The 16,241-nt window shown below is 45.0% G+C and overlaps 1 protein-coding gene across 2 annotated transcripts; it reads right to left on the bottom strand.

Annotated features, from left to right (window-relative positions):
• Positions 1-135: 135 nt before the first annotated feature.
• On the bottom strand, positions 136-15,717 carry LOC143322713 (sodium/potassium/calcium exchanger 1-like). 2 transcript variants are annotated; one of them, XM_076734093.1, is made up of 12 exons: positions 15,392-15,717; positions 13,610-14,764; positions 10,661-10,849; positions 9,285-9,393; positions 7,326-7,379; positions 6,945-6,983; positions 6,315-6,386; positions 4,879-5,021; positions 3,593-3,853; positions 3,375-3,464; positions 2,730-2,896; positions 136-1,909 (listed from the first exon to the last, which is right to left on the bottom strand). In XM_076734093.1, exons 2-12 carry the CDS (start codon positions 14,591-14,593, stop codon positions 1,660-1,662), a joined length of 2,358 nt encoding a protein of 785 aa, XP_076590208.1. In that variant the 5' UTR covers positions 14,594-14,764; positions 15,392-15,717; the 3' UTR covers positions 136-1,659. The 2 variants fall into 2 exon arrangements, with proteins under 2 accessions (XP_076590208.1, XP_076590217.1); XM_076734102.1 differs by lacking the exons at positions 6,315-6,386; positions 6,945-6,983; positions 7,326-7,379.
• Between the last annotated feature and the right edge of the window lie 524 nt (positions 15,718-16,241).

Here is a 16,241-nt window from a genome sequence, read left to right as displayed (position 1 = left end):
AAAGGAATTAGAAGTAACAGAGAAACAAGAAATTACCACCACAAACTGCAGCTTTTTGTTTTCAGATGGAAACGAGCGTCACAGCCTCGCAGGGTCAAGAATACTACAACACACACACACACACACAAGTCCAGCTCACTGTTAAAAAAATAATTTATTGCAGCATGGAATTTTAATCTGAAATATTGATAGATTTCCTATCAACAACACATTTGCATCCACTTCAATCCAACAAGAGCATTTAACAAGACGGAAACATCTGACAGCGTGGCACCGCTCTCACAGCTAAGACACGTTTACCCGACACACACACGATCACGACTTCTCTCCACCACAGTTATGTTGACAAAAATCACACAAAAACGTTCTTTTACACACTGAACAGGAACAAACACTAGATTAGTTACAGAACAAGGTTTTAGGAATACAGTTCAGAAAATACTGAACGTAAAAAAACTGAAGTTGCATCCAGTGAGTTTGAATTGCTGCAAAGTGAAGCCGAGCCTTCACTGCTGTAACGGACATAATGGATTTAATTAAACTAAAACAGTCACCTCAGGTCCCAGAAGCATCACGCTCACAATGTTAAAGGAGAATTCCACCCTGAAACACTCACACGGTGAACTAAACCAGCCTGTGGTGACGCTCTAATGGATTTCTGGTAGTTTTACTTTTACTGTAGAAAACCGAGTCGACGTCACATCCAGATGTGTCCAGCAGCTACAGTGAAGATTTAAAGCACGAAATCTATCAGCGAGCTAAAACAGCAGTTTGTGATTTGATGTCAGTCCCGGCAATGTCAAACTTTTGTGCTCTACACATGATCACATGCATTTTTCAGGCTTATGATGTTCAGGTTATTCATCAGTAAAATACTTTTCTGCTCAGAATCAGCTTGTGTGTGTCGCCTCTCGCTGACTGAGATTAAATGGGCTCTAATGTACGTTGGAAAGGACTGAAGAAGTTATAATCTCTGAGATTTTCATTTAAATAAATGTCTGTTTAGTCATTATCACCAGATGAGGTAACACAGTGGTGATTGAGTCTATGTGCCAATGAGAAAAATACTGCAATATTTATATATTTGCAGTATTACGAACTGGGTGTCTGCAGCGACATACGCTGGAAAAACACTGTCTTCAGGTACTGCTGCTGCAAACAGAACATTTCCTACTGTTGCACCTTCACATTAAAAGTGTTTAACGGGCAAAATGCCAGTTGACTTTTATGATGAAGGTTGAAATACTGCAGGGAGCGATGGAACAAGAAGGAGCAGCAACAGCGAGCCGTTGATGAGGAGCTGCAGGCTGCACACCTCCAACCTCTCAGCCAGGTAACAAACCTCGTTCACTGTGCTCCAGTGTGAGAAAACTTCATGTTTGTCAGGGCTGGCAAATACGACAGTGTCACATCCCGATAGAATGAACAGGGAGTTTCAGCTCCGTTATCACAAAACAGCTGCTAGAAAATAACACTAATTATGTTGAGGGTGGGTTTTCCCTTTAACCTCACTGCTCCTTCAGTTCGGGGTTTCTACCACGTTGTCTACTGTGCGTCAGGTCAGCGGTTTGACTCGGTTCCTCTATCTAACGTGTCCTACGTTCGGTGCTGATCCCATCCGGACGTCCTAAGTCACGAGCAGCGCTGCGATTCGCCGGCTCAGATGGAAACGGGGCAGATGAGGATGCGATCCTCCAGCAGGACGCTGAGGAAGAGGAACACGAAGTACAGTATGAACATGGTGAGGCCCAACATTCGACTCATCTTCCAGCGGCAGACGGCGATGGAGATGATGACGAAGAGGAGCATGAGGAAGAGCAGCACGATGGCGCAGAAGAGGCCGTTGGAGCTGACGGTTACCGGGTCGCCGTTGTGTAACAGAGTGTAAATGAGCCACGGCACCGGCAGGCTAGAACCAGAGAGGACAGACGAGCTCCTGTCAGGTTCACTGTTCACACTGTGAGATACACAGTACATCTACTCAAGTACTGAGCCCAAGTACAAATCCTCTATTTTATGCTACATTTATATTTCAGGGGAAAATATACTTTTTAGTCCAGCTACGGTCACTGGTTACGTTTCAGATTAAAAACACATTAGAGGCTTATAAAAACATTGTGAACAATTAAACAAGTGGTTAAATCATCTGTGAGGCGTTAGCAGTGATTTCTCCTCAGATCGTCTCAGACGGTTTCATTAAACAAGGCCAGAGGACGTAAAGTTACCCAAAAACTCACAGAGAGCAAAGATGAGAAGAAAGTGTAATTAATAAAAGTTTGTGTATCAGAAAAGATCTTTTTTAATGACCCTTAAATCCCCTCACAAACTCTCAGATTCATTTAAGAAAATGTTATATAGTTCTAACTATCTTGCTAAAAGATACTGTGGTGTTCCTCAGGGTTTGATTTTAGGTCCTTTACATTTTCACCTTCTAGATGCTCCTGGCTGGTTACACAAATGCTAAAATATATTTCTTTCCAGTTTTCGTGCAGATGACAGTCAGCTGTATCTGCTGGTTAAACCAAAGGTCTTTTGCTGGCTTCTTGTTAGCATTAAAAGACGGATGTTAGCAACTTTCTGCAGCTAACGAAAAGCAAGATAGACGTCACTGTTTGTGAAGCTGCCAGCTGATATAACACAGTCCTGATGCCACATTTGAGTCAGATTTGACTGATCAGTACCTGGCACTGTCAGAATAGTCAGCACAGAAAGGGTTTGCAGCCACTCACCCTACAGTGATGTCGAAGATGTTGCTGCCCACCGAGCTGGACACAGCCATGTCCCCCAGACCTTTCCGGGCCACGATCACGCTGGTGATCAGGTCAGGGATGGACGTCCCGGCCGCCAGGATGGTCAGACCCATGATTTCCTCTGAGATGCCGACCGTCTCGCCCACCTACAAGTATCACACAGAATCAGTAACACCCGGTCATATCATCACTGATGTTGAGGTTTTTGATTTGACTTGCTGATCTTACCCATTTACCGCCAGCTGACCTCAGACCAAAATCATATCTGTGCCTCAGCTTGCACAGCATGTTAGCTTTTAGCCTAAATATGGGCCTTTATCTTCTTTTTAGAAAAACATAATTCATAAATGAGTGAGATCAGCCCATTGACAGTCTGGACAGAGCAGGCTAGCTGTTTCCCCCCCCACTACCAGTCTTTATGCTAAGCTACGCTAACTGGCTCAATCTTATCGTCTCACTTTTGACAAAGCCAATAAGTGAATCTCTGAAGTGTTGAACTTTTCCTTTAAGTGTTACAGGCGACTGGTGCTGATTTTAAAAACGATTATTAGATATAAGCCCAACTTTGTGGCACAGCTGGATGTTAACACCTGGAAATGTGACTTGTGTGAAGTGTCAACCAACCTGATGAGCCCACCACACCATCAGGTAGGAGAAGACTCCGATCCACAGGATGGAGCCGAGGAACGTGACGACAAAATACGTCCTGGACGCCTGCAAAATATGGAAGGATTCACATCTGCTCCCTTCTTAAAACTGCTCAGACTGAACCAGTTTGGCACTAACTGGGACCAGTTGAACACCTGTACTGGCGCAGCGTTGCTGAGGGCGGTCGGACTCACCGGGTTGCGGACGTCAGGCAGCGTGAGCCACAGCGGGAACACGATGGGCAGCAGCAGCAGGTATGTGGCCTGCTTACGTCTGGTTTCAGGCCACTCTAAAGACAACGGCTCGTTCTCCTCCTCCTCCTCCTCTTCCTCCCCCTTTTCCTCCTTGTTTCCATCATCATCCTCTTCTTCACTCTCACCCGGATCGCTGCTGTCGTCATCACCGCTGTCGTCCTCGGCGCCGCCCTCTGAGCCCTCTGATCCCTCCGCTGCCGCCTGCAGGAGCAAACACCAGTCAAACAGAGATACCAAGTCCTAATAATCTGAAATGTGATAATACATCAGTCACACTTTTATGCATTTTACTTTAATATATATGAACATTGTCCTGAGAATACTCACAGTAGGAGACAGTCACAGCGTGGTAATAGTACTTTTACTCACAGCCCTGACTCCAAAGAAGTTGTATAAGACATAAATAAAACAGGAACCTCCACCATCATCAGATCATCAATTATCATCATCATTATTATTAAATTCCCATTTATATAGATTTGAACATTAATCAAAGGATGTCTCCTTTAAAACATACTTTCATTGTTTCTTCCTTTCTTCACGACATGTTCAGAAATGCTCGAGGTGACGCAGCCACACTCATTTCAACCTGTTAAAACCTCTCTGCGCTCGTGAATCCACTCGTAATGCCTTGTGAGGCAGTGAGAGCACTTAGTCGAGCCCTGATTGGAGAGTCTGATTAGGAGGAATCAGAGCGGCCTTCATCGAGGCAGCGACTCGTGCAGGAGCATAAAAATCAAGCGTTAGTGAGTCGGAGGCGGTTTGTGGTGGATGTCGTCGATCCCTGTTGTGAAGGTGTTTTTAAAGAGGGGACTCATTTCAAACAGGAGGACACAGACGCTGCTGGGTTTCTTATGTTTTGCACAGTCGTGGAGGAAGTACTCACATCCTAGAATTAGGATAATGTACTTCAAGTATTAAAAGTAGTCATTGCAGAAAAACATCTACTGTGAGTACTATTCAGTATATTATTCAGATCCTTCACTTGAGTGCTAATACCCCACAGAAAAAACTGTACTAAAAGTATTGAAAGTACTGAGTGCAGTAAAGTGTCCCCTGTGACTGTTGTCCTCAAGTACAAATACAAAGACTCAAGTACAAATACCTCAAATCTGTACTTGAGTACAGTACTTGAGTAAATGTACTTCAAGTCAAAACTTGTAAAATCTCAGCTCCATCGGATCTTTCAGTGAGTTTTACTGCGAGTTGAAATCCTCTCTGCGTACCTTTGACTCGTCCGGCTGCTCGGCCGTCTTCTCGCTCGTCTTCTCGCTCGTCTCTTCTGTCTTTTGAGGCTGTGAGGTGGACGGCTCGGCTGCAGCGCCCCCTGCTGCACCGGCCTGCTCGGCGTTTGGCCTGTGATCGATCTCTGAGGACAGAAGAAGAAGAAGAAGAAATGTCTCTCTGCTCAAATGAACACACTCAGCTGACATGGAGACTCAAACTCTGCAGCGACGCTCAGATCTGCCTTCATGGATCCAGTTAATGATCAAAAGTGCTCACACAGAATTATTATGCTGCGTGGGCCGGCATCAAGTGCTGGTGGGAGTGATTGGAGTGTTTGGAGATAAACATGGGCTACTAATGGAGGAAAAGGTACACACACACACACACACACACACACACACACACACACACACACACACACACACACACTCGTCCCATCTGCATGTTAATCCTGAGGCTGATTGATTCGACTCGTCGAGGCCTCTCCAGGCCTCCTGCAGCCCCACTTTGCTCTGCACCTCAGCCTCTGAAGCACCTCCTTACTGCACGCCGTGACGCACAAACACGACCTGAGAGGCTTCGCCGATTGTGGAGAACGAGCTCCTTCAAGCCCCAAAACATCTCTGATGATCGATACGCAGCCGACCTTTACCGAGGGCTGCGCCTCCAGCACAGAAACCTCCACAGGGAAAATCTTACAATGGAAAAACACCAAACTGTCTCAAAATCTGTGATTAAACCACAACGTTCAGGCCGTTTGTCCCTTCATCTGAACTCTCTGAATGTTCGAAAAATGTTTAGAACTCCTCCGAATAGTCAGAAAGACGCTCGTTTGCCTTTTTTAAAGTAATAAAATCAACACATATTTAATGTGTTTGGAACACAAACGTGTTTAGCTTAGCTTAGCACAAACACTGGAGGCGGGGGGAAACTGCTAGCCTTCCTCTGACAAACAGAAAACATTAAGCTTTTAACACCTAAAAACTTATTTTATTTATAAATAAACAAAAATACATTTAAAGTGGACACTGAGACGCTGCTCCATGGCTGGAACTTTTATTTAGAACGTTATCGTGCTAAATCTTAGCATGCTAATATGAGAACTACACCCATGTTAACTAATTAGGCCAATGCTAAAGCCTGTTTAAACACAGATTCATTAACGCGTCTTCATTTTATATGGAGAACTCTAATTGGACAGACATTACAGACCAAATCGTTTATATTCAGGTGACACATCGATCTTTTCCTCTGCCATCACACACTGTAGGAATTATTTAGAGCAGCTACTCGACTGAGCTCAGCTAGCAGTTTCCACCTGCCTCCAGTCTTTGTGCTAAGCTAGGCTAACACACTTCCCGGCTCTGCCTCGTGACCCTGAGGTCAGTCTCCGGATGAGACTGTGGTCTTTTCTCAAACGGCGGATTAAACTCACCTTCGGGGCGGCGGGGATGCGACTTGCTGTGAGATTTTTCCGGGACGTTCAGAGGCTTTACTCGGTTCTTTGCTGTGAATTAAGAGAATCGTCGCTCACAAACCACATGAGTCTTTTCTGACATCAGTCAACACTTTGTCCACAAGCTGATTTGTGCGAACACGTCAACGTGCCTTTGACCTCACACTCACACACTGGCTGTTTTGTAAAAGTCGAACAAGTCTCCATAAAACAGAACCAAAAATGCACATCTGTACTAACGAATATGGAAGGAAAATGTATGATATTGGTCATAAGCTCTTTTTATTTTATTGTATTGTGTTGATAAATAAAAGAAAACAACATGTTCATACTAAAGAGGAACTTCTATCAACCACACCCTCCTGGAAGCTTTTACCAGATCTGAAGAGGATGTGACAGTGTGATTATCGTGTTAAGTTCTCCAAACGGTCAGTGTGTGAAGGTCAGCGGTCCTCACAGCAACACAAACAACCAGATGTAAACACACAAACAACAACAACACACGTCCAAAACACATCAACGACACGCAAAGATAAACAAAGCATCCAAAATGAGCTCAGAATCATTTCTGGGACCGAAGCAAACACGACACTCAAACGCCTCACGTACCTTTCCTCTCCCCTCTGACATCACCGTTAAAGGACGTCTCTGATTGGAGGAGAACACATCAGACCGAACATCATCAGTCTCCTCCAGTCATGTGACACTTTTACATGAAACTAGACATAAATATGAAATGAGAGCTTTGTTTCTGAGAGCTACTCGTGGTCAGACGATGAGGCTGGAAAGTCGAAGGATTTCCAGACTGTAATTTAATTATTTTTACTCAAAATGAGGCAAAGTGAAGTCAAACGAAGCTCATGTGCAGGTTTGTTATGAACCAGGTTAACTCAGTTCCTGATGTGCAGCACGGTTTCACATCAAATGAGCGTAAAGAAGCACAACTACAATCACAACACAACAGGAAACATCAGCGAGGCGGCGTCTTACCTCTCCTGGCGTTCCTCGGGCCGGGGGTCTTAAGGGCCCCTCTAAGGGCGGCCTCTAGGATGGAAACCCACAGCAACATTTTAACCCCGAGTCGCCTGAGACTGATTCGTTTTCTGTGTTACTGCACTGTCTGTCCACTCAGACTGATGGAAACCATCAGTCTGCGCTGCTCACTGATGCATTTACATCCCTGACGGACCCACGTTCCTTCAACGGGTCCACTTTCAGCTTCAGTTCGATTCCCTGCAAAGCTGTTCTTTAACACTGGAGAACCAATCCTGACCCAGTTTCACTCCAGGTGGAGGTGTGATTTAATATTAACTGACCAACGTCAAAACCTGATGTTCTGTTTGAAATCAATAATAATCAAACTGGTGTAATGAACTCAGGTCCTCTGGATGAACCGAGGAGCTACCAATGAAAAAATCATCACGCTGGAGAAGGATAAACAGCAGCCACAACCTGGCAACCCAAAAGCTGCTCTTTGAAAGACTTCTGACTGATTTATAAAGCATTTTAAATTATTAACCATTAAAGTATAAAAAAATATAAATTATAAAATACGATTTTTTTGTTCTAAATTAAATGACGAACAGTTTATAGAAGTGAAGCTGAAACCACTGGTCGATTAATCAATCCTCCAATTGCTAGAAAACTGGACTCTATTGAATTAAAATCTAATTGATGATAGTTTGAGTCGTTTTTCCTGTAAAAACATTTCATGGTTCCAGCCAAGAATTCCTGCTTTTCCTTTGATTTCAATAATTTGAATGTAGTTTCAATCAATCAATTAATGGAGAAAATAATCAGCGAATTGATCCAGAATAAAAAGAATCATTAACTCCAATGTGCCATGAATCTAATGGGATCAGATAGAACAGCACAGCAGTCACAGGGGACATTTTACTGCACTGAGTACTTTGAATACTTAAAGTACATTTCCTTGATCATACTTAACATATTTAATGGAATACTTTTACTTGCACCAGAGTACTTTCACTGTGTACCATCAGCACTTAAAGATCTGTGTACCTCCTCCACAGTTTTTTCTGTTGCTCCTCACCTGAATCCACGTAAGTGAACAGAAAACTGCTTTAGTTATCAGGAAGTTAAATCTGCTCAGGTTCACCTTTAATATGCTGACAGTTTACACAGTAATGAGATAGAATCCAGCTGCACAGAGCTGCTCTCGGCTCCGCGGCCTCTGCTCTGCACTCGTTCCACGCAGATAAAGAGCTTGGGCTGCTAGCACGCTGGCTCTTATCCAGCTTTTATTAGCCTGCATTGAAAAGCTGATTAAGGATCAGCGGTGGCCGAGCGCCGCGACAGCGAGGAACATCGGCCCGGTGAGTTCGAGGACGGGCTGAAGGTCACCGGGGTTCATCACGCAGCCCCGACTTAAGGAAGGAGCTGAGTCACCGGAACGTTTAGTCGATTAGTTGATCGACAGATAATTGATCGATCAGTTGTTTCGGTGATTTTTGAAGCAGAAACATCCAAAAACTGACGACCTCCAGCTTCTCAGATGTGCAGATTTTTTGCCACGTGTGACAGTAATTAGATGAACTGATGTTAAGCAGTTACTGCATCAAACAGCACAGCGTTCACTGGATGTTGTCGTGATGTGGTCCAGAAATAAGACGGCATCGAGTTAAGGTGGACAGCAGAGTCTGAGCCTTTAAATTAAACATTTACTCACTGTAGTCAGAACACAAAGGGTTTCAAATGTCATGTTTCCTGGTTTGTTTTCTGAAAGTTCCTGCAGGTTTATGAGAAAAACCACTAAAATCACTACAGCAGCCCAGTGGGGACAGTTTTACCTTTTACGTGTGACTAACAACTTGATGGAAAACCTTGAAGGATGAAATATTAAAACAGAGCACAGATTGTTTTTTTTTCTAAACTGACGTCATTTGGCTCAGAACAGCTGGAGCTCCAGGCTGCAGATCTGGTCCTTACCTTCTCCCAGAGGGTCCAGCGTGTGGATCATCAGCTGGAAGATGGTGCTCCTCAGCGAGGTGTTGTGGAGGGAGGCCGAGCTGCCGCCGCGCTGCAGGACGGGACGCACCTACAGGCCAGCAGACACGCAGGAATCAAACTGCAGCAGGAACATGTGCAAACCTTTGAAGGCCCGACACTTAAAAACCTCACAATGTGACAATTAGATGCCAAAAACTGACTTGAAAATACCCTTTGAAACAACATTTAAACAGTTTGCAATCTGCAATTTTAATTCCCACTGAAATGGAGAACGACCACCGTAAACTCTAAAAAATTAAACTGTTGTCCAATTAAACGTTTGCTTAAACCTCGTTTCCAAAAAGCGATCTGTGAAACAGTGAACATGGGGCTGTAAAGATATTTAACAGGCTGCATTTAGCAGCAGGGTTAGCAACTTTCACGCTAACACGCACTTTCACCTTCAGTCTCACGCTGTCCAAACAACCAAAACACAGAAGAAACACAGCGACAGAAACAGATGAACAGACGAACGTCTTCTGGTCAAAAGTCTTTGTGGTGTAACAGTGATTAAACCAAGCAAATATTGGTTACACACTGTAACCCCCGGTTATATGAGGAAACACTCTTAAATTACTCTGATTCATGCTTGACACTGTGTTTCTACCCAATGAACATTTGATATTAATGTATTATTAACTTGAACATAGAAAAATCTTGTCTCTGATGTGCAGTTTTTTTGTTCAAGCAGCCTCATCGAACGCACACATCGACCAGTATCGATTGTCTCAAAACGCCAGATATTGGCCCGATTAACAGGCCACAGATTAGTAGCACCTGTTGGCTTTAGCTTATGTTGCTTTTAAGTGCATTAACACTGCTTTTACAGGGTACTTATTGTAAGTCAGCTGGAAACGGTGTTTTCCAACAATACAGGGAGCTAACGTTAGCTTAATTATCTAGCTAGCTACAGCTAATAAAATCTATTAGTGAAAGTTGATTTTTCAAACATGAAAAAAATTGACAGTTGCTGGCAAGAAGTGAGAAGCTGGAACTATTGCATCCACCACTGTCTGAAATCAAGGATCCGTTGTTTAAAAAAATAAAAAAATCTGTGCGTGAACAGAAAGCTAACTAGCATAGCAACAGTAATTAAGACGGGTGGAGCTTCTGGAACAGTCGCCTGTATGTCTGGTTTCATTTCTCACCAGCGCACAAAGGATCAACATCAGTTTTCAAACTTCTAAAAGTGAATTTAACACCTAAAAATTCTACAAATACGTGGATAAAAGACCAAACAGTGTCCATGACGGGATAAATAATCTGATAGAAAACAGTTATTGATCAGATCTAACTGCAGCAGTTTGTTTTCATACCCGGAGTCTCGTTCTGTCCTCTTGGGGATCTCCTGGCGGTTTGCTGCACTGAGGGCTGCTGGGGGGTTGTTCGGGTTCTCTTTTGGATTTATCTTCAGCTTCTGGTGCAGCAGCAGGAGGAGCAGGAGCAGGAGCAGGAGGAGGAGGAGGTGGTGGTGGTGGTGGTGGTGCAGCTGGAGCTTCACTCTCCTGTAAAGTCAGTCACAACTCAACCTGTTAGCAGCACCTCCGTACTGTGAGCTGTGAAAAGATTCAGCTTCACAAAATCAGGAACAACCTGCTGACGGACGTCTTTGATTTATCTGAAGTTCAGTCTGAACCAAGATCAACTCTGCTGACTGTCAGGGACGTCGCTGCTGGGGGGTGGACGTGCCCCCCCAGGTGTGCAGCGGAGCACCTGGGTGGTCCAGAGAAAGGACTTTACACTAATCCAATCCCGTTAACACTACAGTGTGTTGAGTTTCTCTCCATCAGCAAAACAGCACATCATGGGCCGTAAGCCTGAAAGTGGATCCTGCTTCACCACCTCAGCCTGACACCTTATTCCTGCCACTCAATTCTGTTCGATCAAGTCATCCTGCACCACACCTGGCGCCTGTGTCATGTTCTGGCATAGGAGGACACAAAGAGGGGTGGGAATCAGGATCGAGGGGCAGCAGCTCATTGAGCCCCTGAGCAGGTTAATCCAGCCGTGGATTTAAGAAGATCTGGGTCTCGCTCGCTCGCTTCGCTTTAGATTTGGTCTGTTGTTGATTTGCCGCTTTGTTATCTCTTATCAGCTGAGGATGCTTTCGTGCACGCAGACACAAAAAAGGACAGACGTCTGTTCATGTGAGTCTGAACAAGAGTCCATTACATCTGCAGTGTGATGCTCATCGCTGCTTATTCAACAGGTTATCTCCTCTGAACACGCTCGAGAAGTCAGACGGAAAACGCTCACAAAATTTCCTGGCGGAGGATTTTTTTGAATTCTGGGCACATTAATGTGGCAGCATGCTCGGCGCTCTGACTGAAGGAGCGCACACCGACCGCAGGCGCGCTTCAGGCTAATTGGAGAATGCACTGGTGATACTTGAAATCCTGAAACACGGCTCTGCATGTTAATTACAGGCTCAGATGTTTACTGCTCTCCGTCAGCGGCAGAAGGCTGCAGAAAATACAGTTTAAAGCACGTTATTACTTTGAGTTTTCTTATTATTCTACATGAAATGACGTCCCTGCTTCTGGTATTTCAGGGCTGTGGCAGAGACATTTCCATCACTTCACCGCCGTGACGCTCCGCCTGTGACACCTGGACTCCTTTCTGTTCAGCATCATCAAAGGATTTCACACAAATACAGGCTGTCACCTGCTCGCACCCACAAATCACTGTCCCTCTTTCACTGTATCTGAGCAGGCAGCAACTGTGAGGAGATGAAAGGACGGAAAATAAACTGTGGATGTGTGGATGGAAGTCGGTCTGGTGATGTTACTGCTCTGCAGAGACGTCTGTTCTGTCTGTCTCTGATCGCTGTGAGTTTTTCGTGCAAAACAGTGAAAAATCAACACCTGTTAGAGTTAATTCAACACTTTAGGATATTTAGATGTGTGGACTTCTCTATCAAAGTCCTCTGACCTTTAAAATCAGCTCACATTAGTTTCATTCATAAAAAGGCTCAATAATATCCAGCAGCTGTAGTTTTTAGCTAATAGTCCTCACATGGGAATTAACATACGTGTTGGGGACTATTTTCAGTGGCGGATTAATCCATGTTTGGTGCTCCGGTGGGTGTTTGTGGCAGCAGGACGGTGTGTCAGAATAAACTACAGTGTGTGTGTTCGTGGTGATGATGGAACATGTCAACCAGAGCAACAGTGAGGCTCACTGATGTGTTTTTAAGAGTTTTTGGACAATAATGGAGCTCTACAGCTCAGAGGAGGACGATAACTAGGCTGTGATCCACAGGTGATGCATGTTAGGAGACATATTCACTGTTGGTTTTGGTCTTTTTGTGGAGTTTGATGACAAAAATCTATAAAATAAAGCATACACTTTAAACTAGGACTGTTCAATAATTCAAAATTATCTTTTTTCGACTTTGACTGGAATTACATTTTCATTATTTTATTGTTATAAATTCTACAAAACTCTGCTGTCCAATAATAAAGTGAGATGATTGTTATTTAACTTTTGTTTTAAGTATATAAGGAGTTCTTTTTCCAGGTGTACTGCAGAATAATCATTTAACTTTGCAGTGATTTGCTATATTCTGGTTTATATCAATATCAGAAAAAACTATGATATTGATGTAAAGTAGGGCAGCAATAACCTGCTGATCATTTTCTTGATTGTGGTTTCATTATTTGATTTAAAATTATAGAAAATTCACACATTCAAGAGTTGTTTTGTCCAAACAACAACCCAAAAATCATTCAGTTCACTGCTGTAGATGTTCAAACATTCCCATTTAAAAACCTCAAATGAGTGAATTTTTGGTATTTCAGTTCTTAAAATGACTTCATAATCAAAACTGTTGCAGACTTATTTTCTGTCAATTGACTACTTGATTAATCAACTAATCGTCTTCAACTACATGATAACAATCATTTCAGCTCGAGGCAACAGTCACAAAAATGCAAATTTCCAAAAACCGCCAGTGTGAAATCAAGGCTTCAGAGTTTGATGTGATGTTGCGGCTCAGTGAAGGAGCTGAACTGTGGCTGTAATCAGTCGTGTTTCAGTGGAGAGCTGATTGTTGAATCATCAGAGCTGATTTTACATCAGTATTTAACCATGAATCACTTTGACGGACACAGACCTGATGGAAGCGTTGGCCTGTTTTCTACACCTCAGTGTGAACACTCACCATATTGTTGTGCATGCATCTTAAAATAAAGTTAAAATTAACCAGAATCCTGCCTTTAAGCGACTTTTCCTCAGATACGTGTCCGAATGTGACAGCGACTGACCTTCTCCGGCTCCTCTGCCGTCCACACCTTCACGATGCTCATGTGCTTGTTGAGCTGGGTCTTGACCACCTTCTCGATCTGACTGTTGAACTTCATGAAGCTTACATAGCTGATGTAGCCGAGCACCAGCAGGATGCTCTCCCACCACAGGATCAGGTTGTCCAGGAAGAAGATGATGAGCATGATGAGGTCCAGGATGTAGAAGGTCACGTCCCTGAAGAGCGGCCACCAGGTGAGGTGCAGCATCTCCCGGGAGAAGACGGCGCACATGCCGATCACAAACAGGATGTTGAAGACGGCCGAGCCCACGATGGTGCCGATGCCCACGTTGCTGTGGGAGATGAAGACCCCGATCAGGGAGGTGAAGAGCTCCGGGGCCGAGCCTCCAGCTGCCATGAAGGTGGCCCCGGCCACGTCGTCGGAGATCTCCAGTTTGTTGGTGATGACCTCCAACGCGGGAACGAAGAACTCGTCGCAGACGATGGCCAGGGCGACAAACATGTAGATCATGCCTACGATGTGCAGAACCACCCAACCTTGTTGCCGCTGCTCCACTGAGAACAGGTCCTCAGGATAGTCCCCCTTCCTGTGAGGGGGCTGGAGCGGGGGGCGGGGGGTAGCTGTGGTGGTTGGTGGCGGTGGAGTTGGGGTTGGTGGAGGTTTGGGGGGTTTAGGATCTACGTAGATACACTGTTCGATATCGGTCCTGTTGACGATGATCACCACAGGAGGTTTGGTGCTCTCAGGTGAGACGACCTCCCCCTCCGTCTCATTGGATGCCATCACCTCCCGAATGTTGACCTCCACGCCATCATCGTCACCCCTGTCTGTTCTCAGAGCGTCATCCGTCTGGGCGGAGGCTCGCGGCTGTGAGAGCCTGGCCTTCAGAGACAGAGTGTAGACGAAACACAGCAGCGCACCTGAGATGAAGAAGAGGACGCGACCGCGCCTGAGTCTCCTCCTCGGAGGCGAGTGCACGTTCATTGCCCCTCGTGGTCTCGACTCCAAACAGGAAGTTATGTCAGATGCATTGCTATTCCCTGATAGTTCCGACACCGTTATGTGGCGAGAAGACGCCGCTGACAGGGAAGAGACACACACGCACAAACAGTGTGTTTCATCTTTTACGGCGGGCAGCTTCAACCTGTGGAAGGACTGAGAGCAAAACACACACAGCTGAAATCATCATGAAGCGGTGTGTGTCGTCAGTCTCCTCCCTGCCTGCATAGTTGCAGATGCAGATCAATTGAGGAGAAGTGTGTGTGTGTGTGTGTGTGTGTGTGTGTGAGATGGAGATGGGGATGCAGACAGCCACCTGTTACTATGGCTACATAATCACACAGGCTTTGGCTTCTCACTACACTGGAGTCCAGTGAAGACTCGTTTAACATGTGAAAACGATGAGAACAAAAACGGTCCTACATCAAAATAAAATAAATCATTCAGAAAACTGTACCCGATTAAATTCAGCGTCGCGGTGGCGGCGCGCACGCGGAGAGAACGTGATGAAATGCGCGCGTGCGGTAAACAATCATTGATGACACGTTAATGAAGTCTTCCCGCCGTGCAAAGAGACCTCCGCGTTCATAAAACCATCGGATCTCTGACCAAAAAGGGCGCGCTGAGGTTTAATTGTGGAGTAATTGAGGCCAGCGCGGATTACATCACGCAAGGTCGAAGCAAAACCGTCAAACGACACTCGTTCAGCATCCGAAATGATCATAAAGAGGCAGTAAAATGCAGAAAGCAGCTGTGTGCGGTGAGTGCTGGCGCGGCTCTTACCTGTGCCGCCGGCTCCTCGACCCCTCTCCGCCGCGGCGCGTCCCTCCAGCTGTGCGTAACGGACGCAGAGATGCTGACTCTGGGTTTTGGGGAGCTACAAGGGCGCACCGCATGTCAGGGCTTGCACGAGGCTCAGCATAATGCTGATAAGAGGATTAGGAGCCAAACACCTCTCACCTTCCCTTCCACACATAACGCTGTATCAATACACCAACATTCAACCCGCGGGGCTGCTCGCTTTGAGGCGAAACCGCGGAGGAGCCTCCGAGCGCGGCGCCTGTTGGATGGAGAATGATTAGATGTTCAGAGGCCGACAGGAGGAGTTTGGTGTTCAATTTGGGTGTGGTCAGGTGTAGACGTTCACATTAGCTCCCAAAACAGAGGAAAAAATGGAATAAATAATTTTGAAATTTAACGTGACGATTTAGTCTTTTAGTTCGGTAGATCAATCAGTAAATAAAGACAGCAATGATAAAGTTAAATTATTCATTATCAAATTATTCTGCATTGAATTTGCAAAAAGATCAATAAATAAAATAAATAAATAAATAAATAAAGCAATAAAAATCACTTTTATCACAGCGCTGCCTCCAAAACTAGAAGTTAGAAATGACCTCCAGGAGTCCGCGCTCATCCACAGGTGCGTTTCACTGTGGCTGATTCTCTCTGCTGAGGCTGGGCTGAGATCACGTGAGGTCACCATAACGTCCAAATAAAGATGATCAAGGCTGAACGGACATTACAGAACTGGCAGGAGAGTGAGAGACACGCCAGAAAAGGTCCAATCAGGTAACGCGGAAACACCTGGTGACACCTGAACGAGCGTCAGCGTCAACGGGACGCTTTTTCA

The sequence above is a fragment of the Chaetodon auriga genome, chromosome 1, assembly GCF_051107435.1.
Source record: "Chaetodon auriga isolate fChaAug3 chromosome 1, fChaAug3.hap1, whole genome shotgun sequence".
NCBI classification, from domain to species: Eukaryota; Metazoa; Chordata; class Actinopteri; order Chaetodontiformes; family Chaetodontidae; genus Chaetodon; species Chaetodon auriga.
This window is presented reverse-complemented; position numbering and strand designations above follow the sequence as displayed.

Coding starts and splice junctions, on each gene's coding strand:
- LOC143322713 (XM_076734093.1), bottom strand. CDS start 14,593: ATGAACGTGCACTCGCCTCCGAGGAGGAGACTCAGGCGCGGTCGCGTC. Junction 10,850..13,609: donor CGGCAGAGGAGCCGGAGAAG/GTCAGTCGCTGT, acceptor CTGACTTTACAG/GAGAGTGAAGCTCCAGCTGC. Junction 7,380..9,284: donor GCTGGACCCTCTGGGAGAAG/GTAAGGACCAGA, acceptor TTTCCATCCTAG/AGGCCGCCCTTAGAGGGGCC.